This window comes from Lithobates pipiens, unplaced genomic scaffold, assembly GCF_037356315.1.
Source record: "Lithobates pipiens isolate NorthernLeopardFrog02 unplaced genomic scaffold, aLitPip1_a1.2 Scaffold_13, whole genome shotgun sequence".
Lineage (NCBI taxonomy): Eukaryota > Metazoa > Chordata > Amphibia > Anura > Ranidae > Lithobates > Lithobates pipiens.
The window spans coordinates 335,471,784-335,499,224 of NW_027507718.1; the positions used below are offsets into that span (position 1 = coordinate 335,471,784).

At 43.0% G+C, this 27,441-nt stretch overlaps 1 protein-coding gene across 4 annotated transcripts in view; it reads left to right on the top strand.

Moving 5' to 3' along the window:
- The window catches only part of ARHGAP10 (Rho GTPase activating protein 10), a 433,763-nt gene that overhangs the window by 146,093 nt on the left and 260,229 nt on the right, over positions 1-27,441 (top strand). For all 4 annotated transcript variants that reach the window (XM_077477009.1, XM_077477008.1, XM_077477011.1 and 1 more), the window contains one exon: positions 8,737-8,838. In XM_077477009.1, the coding sequence (XP_077333135.1) occupies positions 8,737-8,838 (102 nt within the window). The remainder of the gene's footprint in view (positions 1-8,736; positions 8,839-27,441) is intronic.

Sequence of the window (27,441 nt, forward strand, 5' to 3'; positions counted from 1 at the left end):
CTTTGTTCCCCATTTTTGAAATTTTGTTTGAACTTCAGCAAGTCGTCTTCAACACGTCTAGATGCTTAAATGCCATGTGATTGACTGATTAACAATTTGTGTTACAAAGCAATTGAACAGGTGTACCTAATAAACTGGCTGGTGTGTGTGTACAGTTGTGCTCAAAAGTTTGCATACCCTGGCAGAAATTGTGAAATTTTGGCATTAATATTGAAAATATGACTGATCATGCAAAAAAAAAAAATAAAAAAAAAAAAAAAAAACTGTCTTTTATTTAACCACTTGCCGACCGCCGCACGCCGATGTACGTCGGCAGAATGGCACGGGCAGGCATAAGGGCTTACATGTACGTCCTTGCCTGCCCGCCGGTCGGGGGCCCGATCGGGCCCCCGCCCGGTGCCTGCAGCGGTCGGTATTCGTTCGGGAGCGATCCCGGACGAGGGGACGGCCATTCATTCATGGCCACCCCCTCTCGATCGCTCCCGGCGAATTAAAATGTCCGGTGACATCACTTCCTCTCCTGTAATGTAAACACAGGAGAGGAAGTGATGTATTCTCTCCTCCGTGTCGGTAGTTTTCGTTCCGGCACCGAGGAGAGAGGTTCGGTGAGTTGCACCAACACACCCCACATACAGTAGAACATGCCAGGCACACTCACACCCCCCCTTTACCCCCGATCAGCCCCCAATTACCCCTGCCCCCCCAGTCACAGTGACACCAATTGCTTTTTTTTTTTTTTTTTTTGCATTGGTGTCATTTGTGACTGTAGTAACTGTTAGGGCAGTTAGGGTTAGCCCCCTTTAGTTCTAATGTGCCCCCCTAACCCCCCCAATAAAGGTTTAACCCCGTGATCACCCCCCGTCGCCAGTGTCACTAAGGCTGGGTTCACATTGCAGCGGTTTATGAGAACGAATGTGATTCGCACCGCACTGCAGTGCAAATCACATCCGATCTCTGTGCGATTCGAGTTCAGCCATACAGATAGTATGGCTGAATTCGTGTCGCACCCGCCGCACCCGCCGCAAATTCGCACGGGACCCTTTTTTTGGCCCGCAGCAGAATCGGATCGCATGGGTGTTCACACCATGCGATCCGAGTTTGCAGATTGCACTGCGATATGCGAACTGATTTGGGGGTGTCATTACCATTTCACTGACACTCCCAGCAGTTCGCATAGAGCAGTGTGAACTGCCGCCGGGAGGCATGCGATGCGGGAACCCGCCGCGGATTCGTGGCGTTCCCGCATCGCTCCAGTGTGAACCCAGCCTAATAAGCGATCGTTTTTCTGATCGCTGTATTAGTGTCACAGGTGACGCTTGTTAGGCAGGTAGGTATTTAGGTTCGCCGCAGCTTTTTATAGCGCCAGGGACCCCCATATACTACCGCATAAAGCCCCCTGATTGCCCCCTAGTTAACCCTTTCACCAGTGATCACCATATAACTGTTACAGGTGACGCTGGTTGGTTAGTTATTTTTTTAGTTTCAGGGCACCCGCCATTTATTACCTAGTCTCACTAGTGTACCCCTAAATTTAGGGGTGTCTACTTTCCAAAATGGGGTCATTTGGGGGGGGTTTGTGCCATCTTGGCATTTTATGGCCTTCAAAACTGTAACGCCCTTAGAAAGCCTGAAGGCGGTGCTTGGTTTTCGGGGCCCCGTACGCGGCTAGGCTCCCAAAAAGTCCCACATATGTGGTATCCCCGTACTCAGGAGAAGCAGCAGAATTTATTTTGGGGTGTCATTTCACATATGCCCATGGCATGCGTGAGCAATATATCATTTAGTGACAACTTTGTGAAAAAAAAAAAAAAAAGTTTGTAATTTTCCCGCAACTTGTGGCAAAATATAAAATATTCCATGGACTCAACATGCCTCTCAGCAAATAGCTTGGGGTGTCTACTTTCTAAAATGGGGTCATTTGTGGGGGTTTTGTGCCATCTTGGCATTTTATGGCCTTCAAAACTGTAATGGGTAGTGAGGAGTGAAGTCAAATATTTACGCCCTTAGAAAACCTGAAGGCGGTTCTTGGCTTTCGGGGCCCCGTACGCGGCTAGGCTCCCAAAAAGTCCCACATATGTGGTATCCCCGTACTCAGGAGAAGCAGCAGAATTTATTTTGGGGTGTCATTTCACATATGCCCATAGCATGTGTGAGCAATATATCATTTAGTGACAACTTTGTGTAAAAAAAAAAAAAACATTTTTTTTTTGTCATTATTCAATCGCTTGAGGCAAAAAAATAAAATATTCAATGGGCTCAACATGCCACTTATCAATTTCCTTAGGGTGTCTACTTTCCAAAATGGGGTCATTTGGGGGGGTTTTGTACTGCCCTGCCATTTTAGCACCTCAAGAAATGAGATAGGCAGTCGTAAACTAAAAGCTGCGTAAATTCCAGAAAACGTACCTTAGTTTGTAGATGTGACAACTTTTGCGCAAACCAATAAATATACAATTATTGACTTTTTTTTTACCAAAGACATGTGGCTGAATACATTTTGGCCTAAATGTATGACTAAAATTGAGTTTATTGGATTTTTCTAATAACAAAAAGTAGAAAATATCATTTTTTTTCAAAATTTGCGGTCTTTTTACGTTTATATCGCAAAAAATAAAAATCGCAGAGGCAATCAAATACCATCAAAAGAAAGCTCTATTTGTGGGAAGAAAAGGACGCAAATTTTGTTTGGGTACAACATTGCATGACCGCGCAATTACCAGTTAAAGCAGCGCAGTGCCAAATTGTAAAAAGACCTCTGGTCATTTACCAGCAAAATGGTCCGGTCTGAAGGTGGTTAAGGATAGCAATCACATTTTTTTTTTTATTTTACTTTTTTTTGGATCCTTTTTTTAAATCATAACAAATCACCTAAATGGCCCTGATAAAAATGTACATACCCTGGAATGTCTGCCTTGGTACAGACACAGAAGGTGGCACACAGGTTAAAATGGCAATTTAAGGGTACATTTCCCACATTTGTGGCTTTTTAAATCACAATTGGTGTCTTTGTATAAATAGTCAGACAGCTTTTAGTGTGTGTGTGTGTGTATGTATGTATATATGTATGTGTGTGTGTGTATGTTTGTGTGTGTGTGTGTGTATATATATGTGTATATATATATATATATATATATATATATATATATATATATATATATTGTGTGTGTATTACTTTCACTGTTTCACAGTAATAATAAACCCCTTATAGTAGCGATTATCTGCTCTTTTTTTTTATTTTTATTTTTTTTATTCCATCATCCTGCTCTTTTTATACTATAAACGACTAGACTAATCTTAGTTTTTTTTTTAACCCCATTATGACAGGTGGTACAAAAAATGATGCTGCTGCTACTATATGTTTTAGACCTGGTTCACACCTATGCAGTTTCCTATGGAACATATTCACAACTATGTGAATTATATATATATATATTTTTTTTTTTTCAAACAACCAGATGATTCTGGGGATGGAATGGATAAATGCAGCAAGTAAAAGTGCTGCATTTGTTTATATTTTTCAGTATTACGGTTGCTATACTTGGCACTGCTGCTTCCAGGGCAAGGGGTGCTGTCGCAGGAATCTAGAGCTAGCGAGTATGCCAAGTACAGATGGTTTCAGTATTACAATGTAAGAATCTGACTAAGCTTCAAAGCAAATTCCAAATCAAATGTAGGCTAAGACTGAACTCTTGGCATTAACCCATGGGCAATTGCTAAGTTGGGCCATGCCGCAAGTGCACATTTGGTGTTGAGTAGAGAAATTAGCGGGTTTAAAAAAAAATGAATTAAAAAAGCTTGGTGGTTAGCACTTCTACCTTTCAGCACTGGGGTTCCTGGTTTAAATCCAGCCTGGGTCCCTGTCTGCATGAAGTTTGCATATTCTTCCTGTACTTGCATGTGTTTCATGCCAAGAACATGCTTGAAAGTTAATTGACTCCTGTTTTTATGCTTTTAGTATGTGTATGTATGTATGCGGGATTGTCAGCGCTATAAAAATACCTGCTGTTAAATTTAATAAATAAACCAATTTCACTTTTTAATACTAGGGATGTGACTTCTTGGTCTCTGCGCAGAGCCTGCCTAAGGTTTGATGAAAAATAGCTCCCTTAATTGCATCTCATGGGCTTATAGCAAAGGGTTTCCTAGCTAATAAAGATAATTGCAGGCACATTGTGGCGTCAGCAGGGATACACGGCTAACGTGTTTTTTTTTTTTTTTTTATATGTTCTTGTGTAATAATCTCCTAAATTATTGATCACGTTCATCTTTGAATGCTAGGCCTCATGCATATGAACGTTTGCAGGCATAAACCTTTTTTCCTAGCATAAAGATCAAAGCCTTTTTCTGCACGCAGGGAGCCATAGGTGGTACATAGAAGTGAATGGCTGTACTCCTCTGTATATAAACACTGATGCTTTTGTGCAACAGCATTTACCTGCGCATCCATGTAGACACTAGGCATATTTATGTGCCTGCTGCAAACATCCACATGCTTGTATTGTCAAGTAGTTTACCAATTTATGACAATGACATCGTTTATCTTTAGTGAACCCTTGAATAACCCTTTAGTTTACGGCCTTGATTAAAGTGGGATAACCATGTTTGTTTGTTTTTTTCACTTCAGAAAATCTGGAAAGTTAAATATTAAAGTGGAAGAAAATCCTTAATGCCTTGAATGGGCCACCACAACCCTAACCAATCATTAACCTTCCCAAAATATGCTAAATTAGCTAAAAGTTGTCCTTTATTTTTATTTTTTTGTGTCAAGAGGAGCAAATGGGAGGGGGGAGTGAATAAGGGGAGCAGAGATGGCTGTCTGGCATAACCCGGACCGACAACCGAACACAGAAGTCGGTGTGCAGGAACTTTCAGCTGCCCGCATTGGAACGTTGTCCATGCAGTACAACAGAGGAGGGGTTCTGAATGGCTTGATTGGTTGATTAGAAACATCTATCTAATCAAGAAACTAAAGTGGATAATCCAGATTTGGATGTCAGAAAGTTTGGAACTCTGTAGGAGATTTTGATTCTTGAGTGGAATTCTACTTTACAAACAAGTGGCCACTGCCCCCACCTATAATTGGCCTTTGCAGCAAGGAGTACTGGAAGCGTGACTTGTGTCAAACGAATACAAAAAGATTTCCAAACTCAAACTTGCCAACCAGCACCAGCTCACCTGCCCTCTGCCTACCCATTAAAATACATGTGCTTCCATTGTGGAGACTCTCAAAAGTTAGAGTTGGGGACTTCAGAATACGGGGTGCCTTGACGGGGTCTGTAGCTTACATATGTATTTGCAAATGTGTGCAGACTAAACACATATTGTTTAGACAAGTCAGTTGGTTGCTGGTTGGTATGTTTGGGTTTGAAAAAACTCTATGTATTTGTTTGCAATTCCAATTTAAACTGATGAACATTGTCAATATGCAGCTTAAATTGGGCACTTTTTAAATAGAGTTCTTAAAAATCAGACGTTGTTTTGACATTCAAGTCTAATTGCTCATTTCAGGAACTTAAGCAAGTGTAGATGTGTCAATTCATGGCCACAAGTGTAGTCTGTAGCTTTTCAGTTACATTTAGTTCATCTACCCCCTCCTATATAATTTTTGTGTTTGTTTTTTTTTTTTTTTATAATGTTCTATCACATTCTGAATGTTTTAAACATTTATTACCTTTGTACACTCTGAATGCAAAATCTTATTGTCTGCTAGAGATATGTCTGTTCTAGGAATCCTGTTTCTTTTCACTTTCACATTTCAAATGACATATCAACCAGCTGATCTGCTTTTATCCTGCTTGGTTTTGTCATTTAGAGTAACATTTCTCACCCAATTTTCAGTCACTGCATACTTTTAAAAATATGCAACTTTTTTCGATATGAGACTTGAGCCTCATACACATAATGAGAATATCAGGCGAATAATTGTGTTGTGTGTGTGTGTGTGTGTGTGTGTGTGTGTTTTTTATGTAATCTTGTATTCTGTTGTAATGCATTCTTTAGTTTCTTAGCATGCGTGGTATTGGTCTTTTCCGAAATTGTTATTTTATATATATATATATATATATATATATATATATATATATTTTAGATGAATACTGTACTGATTAACCACTTAAGCCTCGCAAGATTTGGCTGCTCAATGACCAGAGCATTTTTTACAATTTGGCGCTGCTTTAACTAGTAATTGCGTGGTCATGCAATCCCAAACGAAATTTGCATATTTTTTTCCACACAAATAGTTTTATTTTGATAGTATTTGATTGCCTTTGCTATTTTTATTTTTTGTGATTTAAACGGAAAGACGGTAAATTTTGAAAAAAAATATTCTGCTTTTTGTAATTAAAAAAAAAATATATCCAATACATTTTAGTCCTACATTTAGGCCAAAATGTATTCAGCCACATGTCTTTGGTAAAAAGTAATTAAGCTCCTATTTATTGGTTTGTGCAAAAGTTATAGCATCTACAAACTAGGGTACGTTTTCTGGAATTTACACGGCTTTTAGTTTGACTGCCTGTCTCTTTTCTTGAGGTGTAAAATTCCCATTTTGGAAAGTGACCCCATTTTGGAAAGTAGCTACCCCAAGGAAATTGCTAAGGCATGTTGAGCCCATTGAATTTTTTTTTTTGTCACAAGTGATTTAAAACATAAATAAATTAAACAAAGTTGTCACTGAATGATATATATATATATATTTTATATATATATATATAGCTCACACATGCCATGGTTATATGTGAAATTATGTTCTACGATGCTCATGTGGCTTGTTGTACGTGGGTCGTACAATACGTACCCTACGTGCAAGAGTGGGTGAGCATTGCAGACTGACTAAAAGGGATGTATTAAGCATAGCACCACGCGTCATTTTCGTCAGAAGCACAATAGGGATTTTGGACACATGGAAGTACTTGCAATTGAGGCTATTCCTAGGGGTACCCATATGGACAACGAAAGGTTCTCCCTCCTCTGTCGAAGGGAGACTTTTTGTATATATTTATTGGGGTCTCTTAATGAAGAAATTGATGTCCTGAGTGCAATTTACATAATATCTTCCTTAAGCTACAGGTTGCTGCATTTACTGATATACACATGCATAGGTCATTTTAGACAAGATGAATGATGACGTACAGTTCCACGTGGAGAGAATTCTCTTACTGTGGCTTTTTGGGTCAACAGTATGTGGTTGTTCATCTGGCAATTTATACTATTTTATATTTTTAGCTATTACACATATTTATCCAGTTTTTAATATATATTTTTTATTTATATATTCATATATTTACATATACTTTTAATGGTACATAGCGGTTATTATTTATGTTGACCATCAAAGGGGGTTTGGCTGCACATTTCATAGTCCACTGCCAGTGGTAATTTACAATTTATTATTTAAGTTTTTTTTTTTTTTTTTTTTGTTATTCCTACATATATACACATATTAATGTATTTATTTTGCCATCCCATATTGCTAACCTTATTGCATGCAATTTAGCATTTTTTGTGCTGTTCTGTGTATGTATTCCTTATCGTATTTGTATGGTGTATACAGGGGGTTAACATCATTAGCATTGACAGCCTACCCCACCCGTATCTATATAATCCCCTATTGCTTTGACTCCTGTAACTTTGATAAAGCGCAGGGCGTGAAACATGTAAGTCATGGTCGCCACAGCAACAACGAGCCAGCGATCCGCCTAACACCAGGACACTCCTTGCTTCCGGTTATGAATTTAGTTTCCGGGTCCTTGGAGCTAGTGCATGCCACACAGAACACCAATTAGGATGTCAGTTGTAAGTTGAAGTTGTAAATGGGGGAATATCAATGATCTCTACTAGCTTCTTGTAACATGTCCGTAGTCGTTTACTGTCTTTTGCAGCCGGTCTCCTTGCCTTTGTACTATTCCTGTAGCTTATCCACAGTCTTTGGCTATCATTCCCTCTAACATTTCTAAAGTCTGTGATTGGCCTCTCTATCATTACATAATAAACATGTGGCCCCTTTGGCGATGTCATGTGCCACAGTTAATGATTCTTATATGTGTACGTTAGCAATGATCATTACATTTGTAGTAAAATCATTTGAATTCCCCACTTTTTTAGCTATTCCAGCAGTGAGAGCAGATTTCCTGCCTTCGTCCATTTTGACTCTTGTTGTATGTAGTCAACATAAGGGATTTCATTCTCAATGCTGTATATAATGTAATGTACAATATGTGGAGAATCCTATTGCAAGAGTGAGGCATGTACACGAGACGCTGCTAAACGTACGTTCAGAGGCAGTTGGGCGCTTTTTCACAACTGCCCCTGAACTCATTTAATGTTATCCTATGTGACCATGTACACAGTCTCTATTGCCGTTTTTAGGCAGTTGCGTTTAAGAGTTTCTTTGAAAGCAAAAAAATGGGTTCAGACGCCGAAGATTTCCACTTTTCAGACGCTAAACCACATTTCGTTTATAGGCGTTTTTTGTTTTTGCCCATAAAAAAAAGTTTTTTTTTTTTTTTTTTTAGAAACACTTCTAAACGCAAACGCGGTAAAACACGGCATGACAAAACAGACATTTTAAATGTGGGTTACTATCTGTCAGATTAAATCGTTCAGGAGAGGTTGTAAAAATGTCCCTTGTACACGGAGCCTTAGACCTCCAGAATGACTCCAATGTAAAGAAGCATGTTTTATGTAAATTCTTTGTATGTGTTTTATAGAATGTAATGATCATGTATCTGTTTTCAGGAAGAGAAAAAAAAGTTTGATAAAGAGACGGAAAAGAACTACAGCAATCTGGATAAACACTTAAGCATGTCTTCAAAGAAGAAAGAGCCGCAATTGCAGGAGGTAGGGCTAATCCATTGTTATACAGAATATATGGTGCTTTAGATATAAAGGTGCTACTTTTTCTTTGTTTGTCCTGCTCTTTAACCACTTCAGCCCCGCAATATTTTCGACCAAAATTTACAACAAAAGATACTAGCGCACAATGGGTTAAAACCAATGGGTTCAGTTCCCACTGTACCACATGCAATTTTCTTTACAGCCATACATTTGGGCGGCACATTGGTGTAGTGGTTAGCACTCTCGCCTAGCAGTAAGAACGGTTGCTGGTTCGAATCCCAACCACGACTCTACCTGCCTGGAGTTTGCATGTTTTCCCTGTGCCTGCGTGGGTTTCCGCCGGGTACTCCGGTTTCCTCCCACAAACCAAAGACATGCAGGTAGGTTAATTGGCTTCTGTCCAAAATTGGCCCTAGTATATGAATGGGGACCTTGGATTGTGGGCTCCTTGAGGGTAGGGACCGATGTGAGTGTGTAATGTACAGGGATGGGGACAATTGTAGACACTCGGGTTGAACTGGATGGACTGGTGTCTTTATTCAACCTTACCATTTATGAAACTATGAAACATGACCACATTCTAGCGCTGGTGCCACCCGCCGTTCATCACTCAATTTTCCACCAAGCAGCTCATTGTGGACTACTGTGTGTTTTTCACAAGAGTACTTGATTTCAAGTACAGTGGGCAGCAGCCCCATTTATTCTCCTCAACCCGTCCACCCAGTCCATTTGCTCATGGCAGACTAATGTTTGACATTTTATTCCTAATCTTAATACATATATTTAACAATTTAATTTTGTTTTTTGTGTGGTGTTTGTTCATCGTTTGTCATGCATCCAGACATTTTTGGTAATCTTGACATAAACCACATATCAATAGCCTTGATAAAACTGTGACCCTCACATCAAAGAAGTTACCACACACCTAGGCTTTTGAAATTCGCATGATGAAAGCTTTTCTCCAAGCACAGGATACGAAACGGTACGAACATACTCAATGGTGGGATCTAGCCTTCCTCAAATATCTAGAACTGGAGATTACTCAGAGAGTTCTTCCAATCAAGAAACCTTGCAGTTTCTTGGACGAAGACCTCTTCAAAGAATGGAGACTTTTGGCAGAGTTCTGCACTATGAAATGGATCAAAATTCTGATCCAACAAAGGGAAAGGAAACTAGAGTTGGCCCAACAGCAAACCAAAGAAAGAGAAGCACAGATCCAAGAGTTTAGTTCTTCTTGCTTATACCCAAAATGGGAAGGGAGCAATCCAAGCAACACAGAATACATATACAACTATTGCCAAAAAACCCAAACCTAGGGGCAAAACGAATAAACCTATGACTCACAATAAATACATATCCAACAAACATAGGAATCCACTTCCTCTACCCTCACATGGGCCCATCTCCAGCTCTGCACCCCCTCGCATATCACCACCCAACATGCCCAGTACCAGCAATTCATCCGACAACATGCCAATCCTCATCGACATAGATCCACCTCCACCACCCACTTCCCTCTCAGGGGTTACCATTCCGTTTACCCCTGCCAATTCAGCCATCACCTTACCAGTTCCATCCCATCTTTAAACTTTCAATGTACCAATACAGAATAGTTTTAGTCCCCTGTCAAGAGATTGAGACTTATATTAGGTGCAAGGCCTAAAGTACAAGTTAGCTCAGATCATCCCCCCTCACTAGGGAATACTAACCAAGCTTCACCTCCAAAGGGAGCTTACAAAGAAAAAGAAGTGGAGGAGCAAGATCCAACAAAAAAAAGATAGAGCTATTAACCACTTCAGCCCCGGACCAATAAATACCTTAAGGACCAGAGGTCTTTTTCCAATTTCGCACTGCGCTGCTTTAACTGGTAATTGCGCGGTCATGCAATATTGCACCCAAACAAAATTTGCGTCCTTTTCTTCCCACAAATAGAGCTTTCTTTTGATGGTATTTGATTGCCTCTGCGATTTTTATTTTTTGCGATATAAATGGAAAAAGAGCGAAAATTTTGAAAAAAAATGATATTTTCTTCTTTTTGTTATAAGAAAAATCGAATAAACTAAATTTTAGTCATACATTGAGGGCAAAATTTATTCAGCCACATGTCTTTAGTAAAAAAAATGTCAATAAGCGTATATTTTTTGGTTTGCGCAAAAGTTATAGCGTCTACAAACTAGAGTACATTTTCTGGAATTTACACAGCTTTTAATTTATGACTGCCTATCTCATTTCTTGAGGTGCTAAAATGGCAGGGCAGTACAAACCCCCCCCAAATGACCCCATTTTGGAAAGTAGACACCCCAAGGAAACTGCTGATGGGTATGTTGAGCCCATTGAATATTTATTTTTTTTGTCCTAAGGGATTGAATAATGACAAAAAAAAAAAAAAAAAAATGTACAAAAAGTTGTCACTAAATGATATATTGCTCACACATGCCATGGTTATATGTGGAATTGCACCCCAAAATATATTCCGCTACTTCTCCCGAGTACAGGGATACCACATGTGTGGGACTTTTTGGCAGTCTAGTCGCGCACGGCACCCCGAAAACCAATCACCACCTTCAGGATTTCTAAGGGTGCAAATTTTTGATTTCACCCCTCACTACCTATCACAGTTTCGAAGGCCATAAAAAGCCAAAATAGCACAAAACCCCCCAAAATGACCCCATTTTGGAAAGTAGACACCCCAAGCTATTTACTGAGAGGCATGTTGAGTCCATGGAATATTTTATATTTTGCCACAAGTTGCGGGAATATTACAAACTTTTTTTTTTTTGCACAAAGTTGTCACTAAATGATATATTGCTCACACATGCTATGGGCATATGTGAAATGACACCCCAAAATACATTCTGCTGCTTCTCCTGAGTACAGGGATACCACATGTATGGGACTTTTTGGGAGCCTAGCCGCGTACGGGACCCTGAAATCCAAGCACCGCCTTCAGGATTTCTAAGGGCATAATTTTTTTATTTTACTCCTCACTACCTATCACTACCTATCACAGTTTTGACGGCCATAAAATGCCAAGATGGCACAAAACCCCCCCAAATGACCCCATTTTGGAAAGTAGACACCCCAAGGAAACTGCTGATGGGTATGTTGAGCCCATTGAATATTTATTTTTTTTGTCCTAAGGGATTGAATAATGACTAAAAAAAAAAAAAAAAAATGTACAAAAAGTTGTCACTAAATGATATATTGCTCACACATGCCATGGTTATATGTGGAATTGCACCCCAAAATATATTCAGCTACTTCTCCCGAGTATGGGGATACCACATGTGTGGGACTTTTTGGGAGTCTAGTCGCGTACGGCACCCCGAAAACCAATCACCACCTTCAGGATTTCTAAGGGTGCAAAGGCCATAAAATGCCAAAATAGCACAAAACCCCCCCAAATTACCCCATTTTGGAAAGTAGACACCCCAAGCTATTTACTGAGAGTCATGTTGTCTGAACGAAAAAAAAGAGATTGATCGGTGGGTATGCCCACCATTAGATACCTCCCTTCATCCACCCACTTCTAATGATGGACATACATGCACCATTTATATATGCCGAAGCATGGGGGCATCCTCCCGCAAAAAAGTTATGCCGCGTACATACGTTCAAACTTTTCCATGGGCAAGCCCCCTGTCGGAATTTTGACCGTATGTACGCGGCATTAGGAGCAAAATCACTCCTCCACCCCTTATGCCCCCATGCTTCGGCATATATGCTCTTTTTTAACTGTGGTGGTGAAATCACCGCCTACAGCACTGGAGTCACGGCTTTATGTATCGTGGGAGCAAACGCTGTTGCTGTCAAGATAAATAAATCCGCGCTGCAGCTGAATGGCGTACCTGCTAAACAAATTATGGTTAACGTTAAAACAAAGTAACATCCCAGTAAAACCTTACCATACCATACCTGCAAAGCAATTGCCAAAAAAAACAGTAAAAAATAAAACATTTTTTAACACAACCTGTGCCTAAAATATATATATGCCGAAGCATGGGGGCATCCTCCCGCAAAAAAGTTATGCTGCGTACATACGTTCAAACTTTTCCACGGGCAAGCCCTCCGTCGGAATTTTGACCGTATGTACGCGGCATTAGGAGCAAAATCGCTCCTCCACCCCTTATGCCCCCATGCTTCGGCATATATGCTCTTTAACTGTGGTGGTGAAATCACCTCCTACAGCACTGGAGTCGCGGCTTTATGTATCGTGGGAGCAAACGCTGTTGCTGTCAAGATAAATAAATCCACGCTGCAGCTGAATGGCGTACCTGAAAACATGAAAAATGGTTAACAATAACACAGTAAACAGTAAAGTATAAAAAATTTGAGAGGAGAGAGAGAGAGAACAATAAAACGACAACTATTTTTGGTTTTTATATTTTATATTTTTTTTGGTTTTTTTATTTTACTTTTTTTTTTTTTTTTTTTATACACTTTTTTTTTAACTGTAAACTGTAACTGTAACGGTTCGGGTCTCTCAAAATGCGATGGCATCTTGGGAGACCCTGTGTAAGTGTGCCTAGCCTGTGAAATGCTGTACCCTACGCTAATACTTCACTAGTTCATGGTAGCGTTCAAAACACTCACCCTGACAAAGACCAGGATTGCCAGGACAGCGTGGACAATAAGAACGGGTGTCACGCCTATATCCGCGCTTGCTACAGACACGACATCTTTTTTGGGGGCTCGTTGGGTAGGGGTACTCGGGAGGACATAAGAATAATGCCTCTCATGCAGCCGGCTTACTGCATTTGGTTGGGAATGGTGAGGTACAGAACCATCTGGAAACAGAAGCTCTGTGACAACCTCTCTTTGGAAGAAAAGAAAGGTTAATGTTCCGCCTGAAGTTTTGTATAGCACAAAAGCATTCAGCAAAGCCAATTGAAATAAGTAAGCAGACACTTTTTTGTACCAGCGTCTGGTCTTACGGGAAGTTGGATACGGCGCCAACATCTGGTCATTGAGGTCCACCCCTCCCATATTTTTGTTATATTCGTGGACACAGAGGGGTTTCTCCACAATACCAGTCGCCGTAGAAATTTGGACCGTCGTGTCTGCATGAAGGGAGGTAAGAACGAAAACATTCTTATTATGCCTCCACTTCATAGCGAGCAAATTATTACACCGATAGCAGGCTCTCTCCCCCAGCCTAAGACGGGAATCTACAAGCCGCTGGGGAAAGCCCCGGCGATTAGGTCGCACGGTGCCACATGCTCCAATCTGATTATCAAATAAATGACTAAACAGTGGCACGCTGGTGTAATAGTTGTCCACGTACAAGTGGTAACCCTTTCCGAATAAGGGTGACACCAATTTCCACACTATCTTGCCAGCGCTTCCTATGTAATCAGGGCAGTTCTCAGGCTCTACGTAACTATCTTTACCCTCATAAACCATAAAGCTCCATGCATAGCCTGTGGCCCTGTCACAGCACTTATAGAGCTTGACCCCGTATCTGGTACGCTTGTTGGGAATGTACTGTTTGAATGACAAGCGACCAGTAAACTTAACCAGGGACTCATCAACGCAGACAACTTTTTGGGGAGTAAACAAGTCTGCAAAACGTTGGTTGAAGTGGTTTATGAGGGGCCGAATTTTGTAGAGCCGATCGTATTCAGGGTCTCCACGTGGACGACAAAGTTCATTGTCACTGAAGTGCAATAACCGCAAGATCTGCTCGTATCGTTTCCTGGACATGGAGTTAGAGAACATGGGCATGTGGTCAGCCGGATGCGTGGACCAATAAGCCCGCATCCGCATAAATTTATGTGTGCCCATGTTGAGGGAAAGGCCCAAAAACGTCTTAAATTCGGAAACCGTAACTGGTTTCCAATCTCTGGCAAGAGACGGCAACTGGGGATTAGCGGCGATGCGTTGACCAGCATATAAATTGGTTTGGTCCACAATAGATCTATAGAGATCTTCCGTGAGATACAGAGAATAAAAATCGAGTGGCGTAAAATCATCTGTATCCACCTGAATACCGGGTTGGGCAGTGAATGGGGGAAGTACGGGTTCTGCAGAAGTGGTGGGCACCCAATTGGGATAGGCGAATTCTGCAGGAAGGGCACTATGGGTACGACGGGCCTGTCTTTTTCTTCTTCTTGGTGGCAGCAGGACACTACTTGTGCTTGCCACCTCGCCAGCTTGAACTGCACTTATGGGACTCGCCACGTCACCACGTGATACTGCAGTGCTGGATGTACGTCCAGGGTGTACTAGGCCGCTGGTGCTTGCCAGTTCACCAAAAGGATGAGCGGCGCTAGTACTGGCTCTATACTCCATACGAGGGACTTGCGGTTCCTGCACCTCAACAACATCAGAAAATCGGGGTCGGGTACGCCTGACAATAGCAGGGACCTCTTCTTCGTCGTCAGAGCTATCTGACATGGAGGCGCTGTCCTCTACAGGTTTGTATTCTGAGCCTGAATCTGACAGATCAGTGTCTTCCTCTTTACTATCTGTCATGCTCAGAAACGTGTAGGCCTCTTCACTAGTGTACCTTCGCTTTGCCATTTTGGGCTCTAAATTTAGGGGTACAGTAGTGAGACTCACAGGTAAAAAAGCACCTAGCCTGTCAGCGACTGTATAAAACGCTCCAAAAAAAAACTGTTAGCGATCGCAGGGATCAGGCCTGACTTTGCGAACGCTGCAGTTATGTGTGTTGTGTTTTGTAAGTGACAGTGATCGATCGATACTGCACTTGGGTGGGCTGGGCTGGGCTGGGCAGAGGGGCAAAACGCAGGTGCTAGCAGGTATCTGGGCTGATCCCGCTAACAATGCGTTTTTTTAGAACCCTAAATTGCTGGGCACGCTAGTATAGATCTGATCAGATCAGATATTGATCTGTTCGGATACTATACCACTAAGGGAGGTGTATGCTTTGCGCGTGGGTGTTAGCGGTGCTGGCACTAACCTAGCACTGCCTGGGGCGACGCAGACCCTTTCTGACCCTAAAACCAAATTTATATCACCCGCCGGGTGATCAGGGGGTTAAACCTTTATTAGGTAATAAATGGCGGGTGCCCTGATGCTATAAAAAGCGAACTACCTAACCAGCGTCACCCGTAACACTTATACGGTGATCACTGGTGAAAGGGTTAACTAAGGGCAATCAGGGGTTAAAACCTTTATTGGGTATTTATATGGGGGTACCTGAAGCTTTATAAAAACCTGACGGGGAACCTAAATAACTAAATAACTAACTGGCTAACCAGCGTCACCAGTGACACTTATGCAGCGATCGCTGGTGAAAGGGTTAACTCTAGGGGCAATCAAAGGGTTAAAACCTTTATTAGGTTATATATCGGGGTACCTAACGGTATAAAAACCTGGCGTTGAACCTAAAAAAAAACTAGCTTCCTAGCGGGACCAGTGACACTATTGCAGCGATCAGAAAAACGATCGCTTAGTGACACTGGTAAAAGAGGGTGAAAGGGTTAACTGGGAGGGCAATCAAGGGGTTAAACCTTTATTAGGGGGGGGGTAGGGGGCTACCCTGGACCTAAAGGGGCCTAACACTAGCTGCCCTGACACTTTTTACAGTCACAACTGACACTAAATGTAGTGATCAATAAATAAATGAACACTGCATTAGTGACACTGTGACTGGGGGGGGGCGGGGGGCCGATCGGGGGGGTGATCGGGGGGTGACTGGGGTGAAATGTGTGCCTGTGTGTACCTATGTGTCAGTGGACTGTTGGTGCACTTACTTGGACGTCTTCACTCCTCGCTGTCCGGTTCAAAAAGACCGCCACGAGGAGTGTGACATCACTTCCTCCTCCTGTGTTTACATTTTCACAGGGGAGGAAGTTCGTCACTGGCCAGGAGCGATCGAGAGGGGATGGGCGGAAACCAACGGCCATCCCCTCATCGCCGATCGCTCCGGCACCGAAAGGGACCGCCGTATCTAGCGGGAGGGGGTCCGATCGGACCCCCCACCCGCTAGAAGGCATTCACGTACATTTACGTGATTGTGCCTGCCTGTGCCATTGTGTTGACGTACATTGGCAATACGGCGGTCCTGAAGTGGTTAAAGAAGCTTGCAAAATAAAAATATTCAATCTCTCCTCTCATAACCTCACCCCTTCTGAACGCTTAGCTTCTCCCCCTCAGTTGGGCCTAACAAATTTAGCCTGTTCAAAGATTTACACCGCTTTATAAGATCTTTAACACTAAAACGACATTATGCTGACAACCCCCATGCAAGTCATCGTAAGACCAAGGCAGGTTGTGATGAACCTTGTTTCATGTTGGGGGAGGGGCTTGACATTGAATCTCCATATTTTGGAAGAACTTTGGGTGGAAGGCCATACAGAGGGACACACTCATACACCTTTTTTAGATCCATTAGTTACACAGATTCAGACCTAAATCCATTTTTCCCCCAATACGTTCAAAAGGTCCCTATATAGAAACCTATTATTAAGCAGTTAACAAATTTCCTAGCACTCTGCGATGGCTCCACTATAAATGGAAATCACAACCTAACAAGGGCAGAAAACCAGGCCCTTAAAGGATCTTGCAGCCAACATGGAGATCATCATTAGACAACCTGGTAAGTGTGGCAGTCTTGTGGTACAAAATTAAATAGACTATTTGAAATAGGCTAGTTGACTATTAGCTGACACTAATACTTACCTCAAACTGCCTCCCGATCCCCTTCCTGGATATCAAGTAGAACTGAAGAGTCTAATATATGAGGCCTGGTAGAACCGAGTGCTTAACAAAAAGGAGAGACAATTTTTGCTTCCACCCGAGTATAGCACAATGTATTTCTACCATCTCCCGAAAGTACATAAATATCTTGCATATCCCCCTGGAAGACCAATAGTGGCAAGTACAAATAGCTTCACCAAAGGCCCATCTGTCTACATCGTTTTTTGTTTTTTTTGTTTTTCTACAACCTCTAGTTTCTCAACTTCTGTTATATATCAGAGATTCAAGTCAAGTTATTGAAGTTCTCCAACACTACTCTTGGGAAGATGGATACATGTGGGCATCTCTTAATGTTGCCTCCTTGTATACATCAATACCACATGAGGTAGAACTGATGGCTGTACAACACTTCCTTACTCAACATGGAGACATCAACTCCCTACAATCCGATTTTCTGGTTAAATCCACTGAGTTTTAAGACACAATTCATTTACATTACTTTAACCACTTGCTTACTGGGCACTTAAATAACCCCCCCCCCCTCCTGTCCAGACCAATTTTCAGCTTTCAGCGCTGTTGCTGTCACCCAAATTACATTTTTATAATTTTTTTCCCCCCACAGATAGAGCTTTCTTTTGGCGGTATTTTTTCATCTCTGCGTTTTTTTATTTTTTTAAGAAGACCGAATTTTTTTAAAATATTTTTTTCATTTTGGTAATAAAATTTTGCAAACGGGTAATTTTTCTCCTCCTTTGATGTACGCTTATGAGGCGGCAGTGATGGGCAGCGATATGTGGCAGTGATGGGCACTAATAGGTGGCAATAATGGGCACTGACCGGTTACACTGATAGGCAGCACTGCTAGGTGGCACTGACACCACTGGTGGGCATTGATAGGTGGCACTTATGGGCATTCATGGGTGGCGCTGGTGGGCACTGTGGACACTGGCAGGTGTCAGTGGCAGGTGGTACTGGTGGGCACAGATGAGGCATAATTGCCTCTTCCTCTTCGGGACCGATGTCCCTTGCAGATAAGCCGGTGATCTGCATTTTTTTTTCTGTGAGCGTAAGGAGAAAGAAAAATGATTACTGAGCTTTTGTTTATATCGTGATGGCTGTCATTGGCTGACGGCTGATCACGTGGAAAGGGTCCCCTTACTCGGATCTGTGATCACCCTGTGACTCGGTGATCACAGCACGCAGGAAGCATGCAAAGGGGAGGCCGCCATATAACGGCCTCCTGGAAATTCAGGTCCGCGATTTGGCCGTCATTCGGCTATAGCGCGGACAGCTAGTGGTTAACCAGTTTTATTTACAATACAGGGGCACAACCATGGGGGCAAATTTTGGCCCAGTACACGCTAACCTTACAATGAGCTACTGGAAGGAGAGACACATCTGGGCCAACAACCTGTTTGCTGAGCACACTGTGTTCTTTGGCAGATATACTGTATATCAACGATAATCTGCTCATCTGGAGTGGTGGCCGGAATGTGTTCCCCTCCTTTGTGGCGCATTGCAATGCCAACCTCTTTGGTCTGTCCTTTACTTATGTATTGGACTCCATGGAGTTGTTGTTTCTAGATTTGGTGTTAATCCACAATAAGGGTAGTATCCTTACTAAAAACCACGTGAAGCCAAACCGTGGGAATTCTTCTCTCCATTTTAACAGCTGCCATCACCCTACATGGAAATGGAATATTCCTAGTGGACAGTTTAATAGACTAAGGCAAAACTGCTTAAAAGAAACAAATATGTCGTATAAGGTGGCTCTATGATAAAGACAAGTAAAGGGCTATCCATCTAAACTAGTTCAAGATGCTTTCATGTCACACATGGACCCCCTCTCCAAGAAGAAAATTCCAATTGAGGGTAATGACAACCACAGTCAGATTCGTGACAACCTTCAACGATAAATTTAGATCAGTTTAGAGAATAATTAAACACTACAACATTCTTTACTAGACCAGCATCAAGCTCCTGAGTTGCCAAAAGTTCCGCAGGTAACTTATAGTGAAGCACGTACTATGAAAAATATACTAGCACCAAGCAAGATGGTAACCAAGACCACCAGATCCCCCCTTGATATAAGAACTTACTTCGATAACAGGATAGGCATCTTTCAGTGCAAAAACAGAGGATGCCTGACCTGTCAATTTATCACCCATGGCACCAATAGAATCACTACCAACAAAGGCAAAACTTTCTCATTCAAACAGTTCATTACATGCTCTACAGATTTTGTTATATATGATCTAAAGGTGCCCCTGTGGCCTTCTGTACGTGGGACGCACTATACGTGCTCTATGTGCAAGAATTGGTGATCACCGCAGGTTCATCAATATGGGATGAACACAGCGTTCCACAGCACTTTTATCGCATGCACAACGATGATATAAAATGCCTGAAAGTTTTTTTCCATAGAGGCTATGCTATTCCCAAAGGAACTCCACTGCAAATGAGGTTTTCCCTCCTATGCAGAAGGGAAGTGTTCTGGATCTATATGTACGATTCTCTCACCCCCAAATGAGGAGTTAGAAATGTGTCGTTTCTGTTTTAGCCTCCTCTCTCCCATCCGATTTTTAAAAAAAATAAAAATCTTCTCTGCGTACCCCCCCCCCCATTTTTTCCTTTTCCCTGTTTTTCCTACCACCTAAACCCCCCCCTTTTTCTTCCTAACCTCTCCCCCCCCCCCCTCCTTTTTCTTTTCTTTTCTTGTTTTCTTTGAACTTGATAGCCTGTGATCCAATCATCCAACATCTGTGGCATATACATTTGATTATTCCTTACCATTTAGAATACACACAGGTGTGTGTGTGTGTGTGTGTATATGTATATATATACATTTTTATTTTTATTTTCGTGGTTTAGTGTCCTTTGTTTATTCAATTGCGCTTTTTTTTTTTTTTTTTTAAACATATTCCTTTTTTTATATATATTTTTATTGAAGTAATTGTGACAGATTTATTGTGTATTTTAAATTGATCTGTATCCCGGTCCATTATTATTTTTGTACTGGTGATAAGACGGGTTAAGAGTTCAGCTCTGAGTATTGACGTTGCCTTCTGTAATTGTATTTTGTACAAATCACACTTGCCTATATTGAATACCTCCCGAGCTGTGAGGATTTAACAGTTTCCACTCAATTGTCCCATCCTACTGCTCCGCCCAGTTCCTGCCCTTTTATAGGGTTTTTAAACTTCACGGTTGCCGATCCCCGTAACTTTGATAAAGCGCATGCGTGCAAAACACAGTCACGGAAACCCTGAAGCTTGCAGGTCACGCTTGTTCCTGAGCCTGACTATCCACCATAGCCTCCACCAGCGATGGACGCCATCCACACTAGCAGACCATGCTTTGGTTCCCTCCTCTAGGGTTCCGTACTTGGACCAGGGCATACCCACCTACCTCTTGGAGCAGCCATATGCCTGCTTGGGCTCACATGGAGAGAGTCTTGTAACATTTACCTGCGGACTGCGGCTTCACTCCATTCCCTGACAGTACATTTGCTGGCCCGGTACTCTGACACATGGAGCACGGACCTCCCGCTGATTACAGCTGCTCCTTGCTCAGGGATCCTTACAGAGTCACCGTAAGCTTTTATCTTTTATCTGTTTTAACATTACAAGTGCTTTGACATTTGGATTACTGTTTCCACATGAATTTTAGTGAATAAACTGTTCACATCATTGCATTACTGCTATTGAGACATTTTCATTGGTTTTAACCCATTGTGCACTAGTATCTTTTTTGTTAATTTTGGTAATCATATCTTCCAGTTATGGTCTATTTCCAGCTGCACTTAGTTCAGTTCCCACTGTACCATGTTTTGTTTTTTTTCACAGCCATAAATGACCACAATCTAGCACTGGTGACACCCGCCATTAATGACCAGGCCATTTTTTGCTATACAGCACTGCGACGCTTTAACTGACAATTGCGCGTTCGTGCAATGCTGTACCCAAACAAAATTGACTCCCCCCCAAACAATTAGAGCTTTACTGGTATTTGATCACCTCTGCAGTTTTTTTTTTTTTTGTTTTACGCTATAAACAAAATAAGACCGACAATTTTGAAGAAATTTTTTTTTTTACCTTTTGCTATAATAAATATCCCCCCCCCCCCCAAACAAAAAAAATCTTCATCGGTTTAGGCCAATATGTATTCTTCTACATATTTTACATACACAAAAAATCGCAATAAGCGTATATCGATTGGCTTGCACAAACGTTATAGGCTCTACAACATGGGGGTAGATTTATCGCTTTTTTTTTTTTTTTTTTTACACTAGTAATGGCGTGATCTGCAATTTTTTGTATGACTGCTACATTGCGGCGGGCAGATTGGACACTTTTGACACTTTTTTTTGGGACCAATGACATTTATCCAGCGATCAGAGCTATAAAACGGCACTGATTATTGTGTAACTGTGTCACTGGCAGGGAAGGGGTTAACACTAGGGGCCGATCAAGGGGTTAAGTTTGTTCCCTTGTGAGTATTTCTAACGGTGGGGGGGGGGGGGGGGGTGATGGACTGACTGGAGGAGGAGACATATCGCTATCCGTAATTACTACGAACAGCAGCTCTATCTCTTCTCTCCTGTCAGAATGAGGATTTGTGTGTGTGTGTGTGTGTGTGTGTGTGTGTGTACATGCACAAATCCCTGTTCTGGCGCTCATGGCTGTGATCGCGGGTGGCCAGTGGCAGTCGCGCCCACAGGCCACGCACATCGGGTCCCCCACTGTGCAGCGGGTGAGCGCATGTCTGCTATGGCTTGCGGGAACTAACCACTTTGCTGACGTATATGTGCGTGAGCCAGTCGACAAGTGATTAATCATGCCTCACTGATCCTCTTACTCCAAGCCTAGCACATCAGGCCTGAATGTAAAGAAAAGTAACTGCAGTCTTTAATGAGGTGAAACAAGCAATGTTCTGATAACCATAAGATTAAGGTTATAATAAGAATATAAGGTAGAATAAGACTGTTACCTAGGCGACCTATGCTTTAGGTCATAATAAAAAATCTGTAATTTTTTAAATCAAAATCCTAATTTTATTTGAGAACACAGTCATGTTGTGTTTATATGAAGAGTCCAGATTACAGATTTCAAAATTGACTCTAAAGCTGTGAATTTACTACTTTCCTTTTGTGGCAGGGCACTGTACTGGTGGAGACATTTCATTGACATTTGCATTCAGGATAGGGTTAAACTAATTTATAAATCTAGTACAAGGCTTTGATTATAGCTATATGTATTCAGTTTGGCCATAGGGAAAATGATTTGCTCAGAAAGCTCTCTGCTGTTCACACATTGCACAATTAATGGAAGTACGAGTTATCTTGTTAGTTGCAAGTCTAAAAAAACACTGTTTTTCTTGGCCTTCTTTTTATCCCCCAGAGAAGTTATTTTCAAATTGGCATGCTTTTTCCAAAGGGTCTGATGTGGAGGAATGTATGAGAACATGAGCAAAGGATGTGTTTGTGACCTTTCCGACAGGGTCATCTCACCAGAGAAAAGAGAATCCACTATCCCACTTATCCCTTAGAATTGGCAGTTCACATCATTGAACAGTAGTCTGGGTTTCTACAGATAATCCCAGATATTCTTTGCAACAAAAAGTAAAAATTGTATTATGATATTTACATTAGGCCTCATTTGCAAGGCGTGTTAATTCCAGCTGGGGCTGGATTTACAGTTGGTTGCCTACGGTTGCAAAGCAATGATGAGTTGACATTCTGCTAGTGTTCAGATGTGATCCCGCATGCAGCTGTAGCTCAAACGCTCAAGAAGAAAAAACCTATTGCTTTCAATAGCCCTTGTTCACATGTGGGCGTCCTTTCACTTGCAGCAAAATGCCTGTCGCTCAACAAAGTACATGAGCTACTTTTCAGGCAGAATTTAGCATTTTTTTGTCCTCATTATTCAATGGAAACCCCTGAAAAGTGCAACATAAACTTTAAGGGTCCGTTCACACAGGGGCAACTCCGATCCGACTTCAGGTCGCCCCTAGTCGCCTCAGGTCGGACAACATTTAAAAAGCAATGTAAGTGAATGAGAGCCGTCTTAATGCACACTACTGAAGTCACTCCGACTTCAGAAAAGGTTCCTGTACTACTTGAATCCGACTTGTAGGTGACCGGTACCCATTGATTTCAATGGAGGTCGCCTCCAAGTCGGATCTCCGTTTATACGGAGGCGACTCTGACAGAATTATCAGCTCTCAAGAGGGCACTCCACGCCAAATTTATGAAAAAAATTTGGCGTGGGTTCCCCCTCCGAGAGCATACCAGGCCCTTAGGTCTGGTATGAATTCCAAGGGGAACTCCCTACGCCGAAAAAACGGCGTGGGGGTCCCCCCCAGATTCATACCAGACCCTTATCCGAGCACGCTACCCGGCCGGCCAGGAAAGGGGGTGGGGACGAGCGTGCGCCCCCCCTCCTGAGCCGTACCAGGCCGCGTGCCCTCAACATGGGGGGTGCCTTGGGGAAGGGGGGGCGCACGGCCCCCCCACCCCAAAGCACCTTGTCCCCATGTTGATGAGGACAAGGGCCTCTTCCCGACAACCCTGGCCGTTGGTTGTCGGGGTCTGCGGGCCGGGGGCTTATCGGAATCCGGGCGCCCCCTTTAATAAGGGGGCCCCCGGATACCGGCCCCCCACCCTATGTGAATGAGTATGGGGTACAATGTACCCCTACCCATTCACCTGTAAAATAAAAGTACCAAAAAAAAACACAACACAGGGTTAAAATATTTTATTGCACAGCTCCGGGGGTCTTCCGTCTTCGGGGGTCTTCTCGCCGGACTCCTCCGCTATCTTCTTGTAGCTCTTTTGCTAGCGGCGGAGTCCGGCTTTCTTCCTCGCCGCCGGCCTCTTCTCCCGACTTCGGGGGTCTTGTCCCCCTCTTCGGTTCTTCTGCCGGGCCACCGCGCCTTCTTATAGCTCTTTTACAGGCGGTGGCCCGGTCTTCTGTCGCCGCCGTCGCCGCCGCCTTCCGTTCTTCTTCTTCTTCTTCTCCAGGAGATGTTGCCTCGACGCTCTCTCCGGCCGGAATGCCAGGGACGCGCTCCGCTGCCACTTATATAGGGACAATGGGGCGGTGTCACATGGCTTTATGTCACATGGGTTGGTCACATGGGTTGATGTCACATGGGGACTATGACATCGTAAGGGGGCGGGGTCACCATGTGACCAACCCATGTGACATAAAGCCATGTGACACCGCCCCATTGTCCCTATATAAGTGGCAGCAGAGCGCGTCCCTGGCATTCCGGCCGGAGAGAGCGTCGAGACAACATCTCCTGGAGAAGAAGAAGAAGAATGGAAGGCGGCGGCGACGGCGGCGACAGAAGACCGGGCCACCGCCTGTAAAAGAGCTATAAGAAGGTGCGGTGGCCCGGCAGAAGAACCGAAGAGGGGGACAAGACCCCCGAAGTCGGGAGAAGAGGCCCGGCGGCGAGGAAGAAAGCCGGACTCCTCCACTAGCAAAAGAGCTACAAGAAGATAGCGGAGAAGACCCCCGAAGACGGAAGACCCCCGGAGCTGTGCAATAAAATATTTTAACCCTGTGTTGTGTTTTTTTGGTACTTTTATTTTACAGGTGAATGGGTAGGGGTACATTGTACCCCATACTCATTCACATAGGGTGGGGGGCCGGTATCCGGGGGCCCCCTTATTAAAGGGGGCTCCCGGATTCCGATAAGCCCCCGCCCGCAGACCCCGACAACCAACGGCCAGGGTTGTCGGGAAGAGGCCCTTGTCCTCATCAACATGGGGACAAGGTGCTTTGGGGTGGGGGGGCCGTGCGGCCCCCCTTCCCTAAGGCACCCCCCATGTTGAGGGCACGCGGCCTGGTACGGCTCAGGAGGGGGGGGGCGCACGCTCGTCCCCACCCCCTTTCCTGGCCGGCCGGGTAGCGTGCTCGGATAAGGGTCTGGTATGAATCTGGGGGGAACTCCCACGCCGTTTTTTCGGCGTAGGGAGTTCCCCTTGGAATTCATACCAGACCTAAGGGCCTGGTATGCTCTCGGAGGGGGAACCCACGCCAAATTTTTTTCATAAATTTGGCGTGGAGTTCCCTCTTGAGAGCTCATTCTCTGATTGGCCGCGGCAAAAGTCGCCTGGCCTGGGGCGACTTAAAGTCGTGTTGTAAGTCGTGTTCAGGTCGTGTCCAAGTTGCGTCCAAGTTGCCTCCACAAGTCGTGTTGAAAGTCGTGTTGCCCCTGTGTGAACGGACCCTAAGTGTTTTTTTTTTCCAAGTGTTTTGCCAAATGTTTTCTGGTCAAACAGCAACTCTCTCTGCCCTTCTTTTTTTTTCAACTATACACCGTTTAGTTGAGAAATACCTGACAAAAGCTGCCAAAATGTGCAATTCTGCGCCAAAAAAATGCTCAAACACTTGATGGAAAATAAAAAATGATTGGAAACAAGATGGTTAAGCTGGCCATACATTATACAATTTTCTTCAATTTCCTTTAGATTTACATTCAATTGTGTAGTGCAAGGGCCTGCCTGATTGCATACAAATTAAAAGTGTTTCCGTTTAACCTCATATGGTTTTGGTAAATATAAAGAAAATTCTATAATGTATTGCCAGCCTTAGGTGTGACTGTACCCTTAGTTAATTGAGGGTCAGGAGACCCCCTTTTGCCTGCCACACATCATTATTGGTCAGCAGGCAACCTTTCACAGAAGTGGGCCAGTAGTGCTTACAGAACCAGATGTAAAACCCACTGGGGCCCTAGCAAAGTAACCACTTTAGGACCATTTCAATTTCAGAGTTTATTTTTGGCAAGTAAACACTTAAATATTGCCCATCTTTGTACATTTCAAATTAAGAACTTGGAAAGATCATTTAGAACTTCAAATCTTTATGAAATTATTCAGTAAGAATTCAATAAACATAAAGCATAAAGAAACGATGAGTATAAAAATATATTCAATAACTATGTGCTGTGCACTGGGATTTCAATTCAGATCATTTTTATTAAAATACAATTTGATGTTACCTGGATACAATTTCCAATATTACAAGTCTGCTAGATGAGAAATTTGTGAGAAAAAAATACCTATTGTGTTGGCGGCGGTCAGTGTTCAGCTGCGGGAGTGATTTGCCCATGCATGCTGCCTCTGTTGCAAAAGCCAGAACTTCTGATTGACTACATTGATCTTTACTGGTGTATTTATCAGAACAGGATAACGAACTGACGAAGATGAGAAAAAAGCAGTTTAGGAACTGGCTTATGAGCATCATAAATAATAGAAAAACTTACGAAAGTCACTCAACATGCAGTCATCCTGAAACACCACCTACAGTAGCCAGTTGTCTGGTTGATGTCTGCCTGGCCCACAGTAGTTGCCAGTTGACCTAGACACATGCCTAAAGCCTGTTTGCACTGATAAAATGGACAAAGGAAAACCAAACCATAAACAAATTTTTCAGGATCTAGTTAACTGCCTTTACGTTGTCGGCCACCACATACTGTATAACCATCACTAAACCTTTAAAGAAAGCTTGGAGTGCACTTCCAATATGTTATATAAGTTGACATTCACCTCCAAGAACTGGAGGCTTTTTATAGTAAAGATTTCTAGGAAAAACATAGGAAGAGTCACCCGCCCACAAGGGAATAAAACCAATAGAAAAAAATGGGGCGTTTAAGGATGACCCAACAGTATTATACCAGAGACTGTAATGAATACTTTGTTGATGAAAAATGTTTTTTTTTAAATATATTTAATCACTTGCCGACCAGCGCACGACGATGTACGACAGAATGGCACGGGCAGGCAAATGGGCGTACATGTACGTCCCTTTAAATTTGCCGCCCTGCCATCTGGAGCGCGCCGCCGTCGGCGCGCTCTCGCGCTGCTCGGGACCCCGTGAGTCTGGTCGCGGGACCCGCGGACTCGATCGCCGCGGGCATCCCCGCGATCGTCTC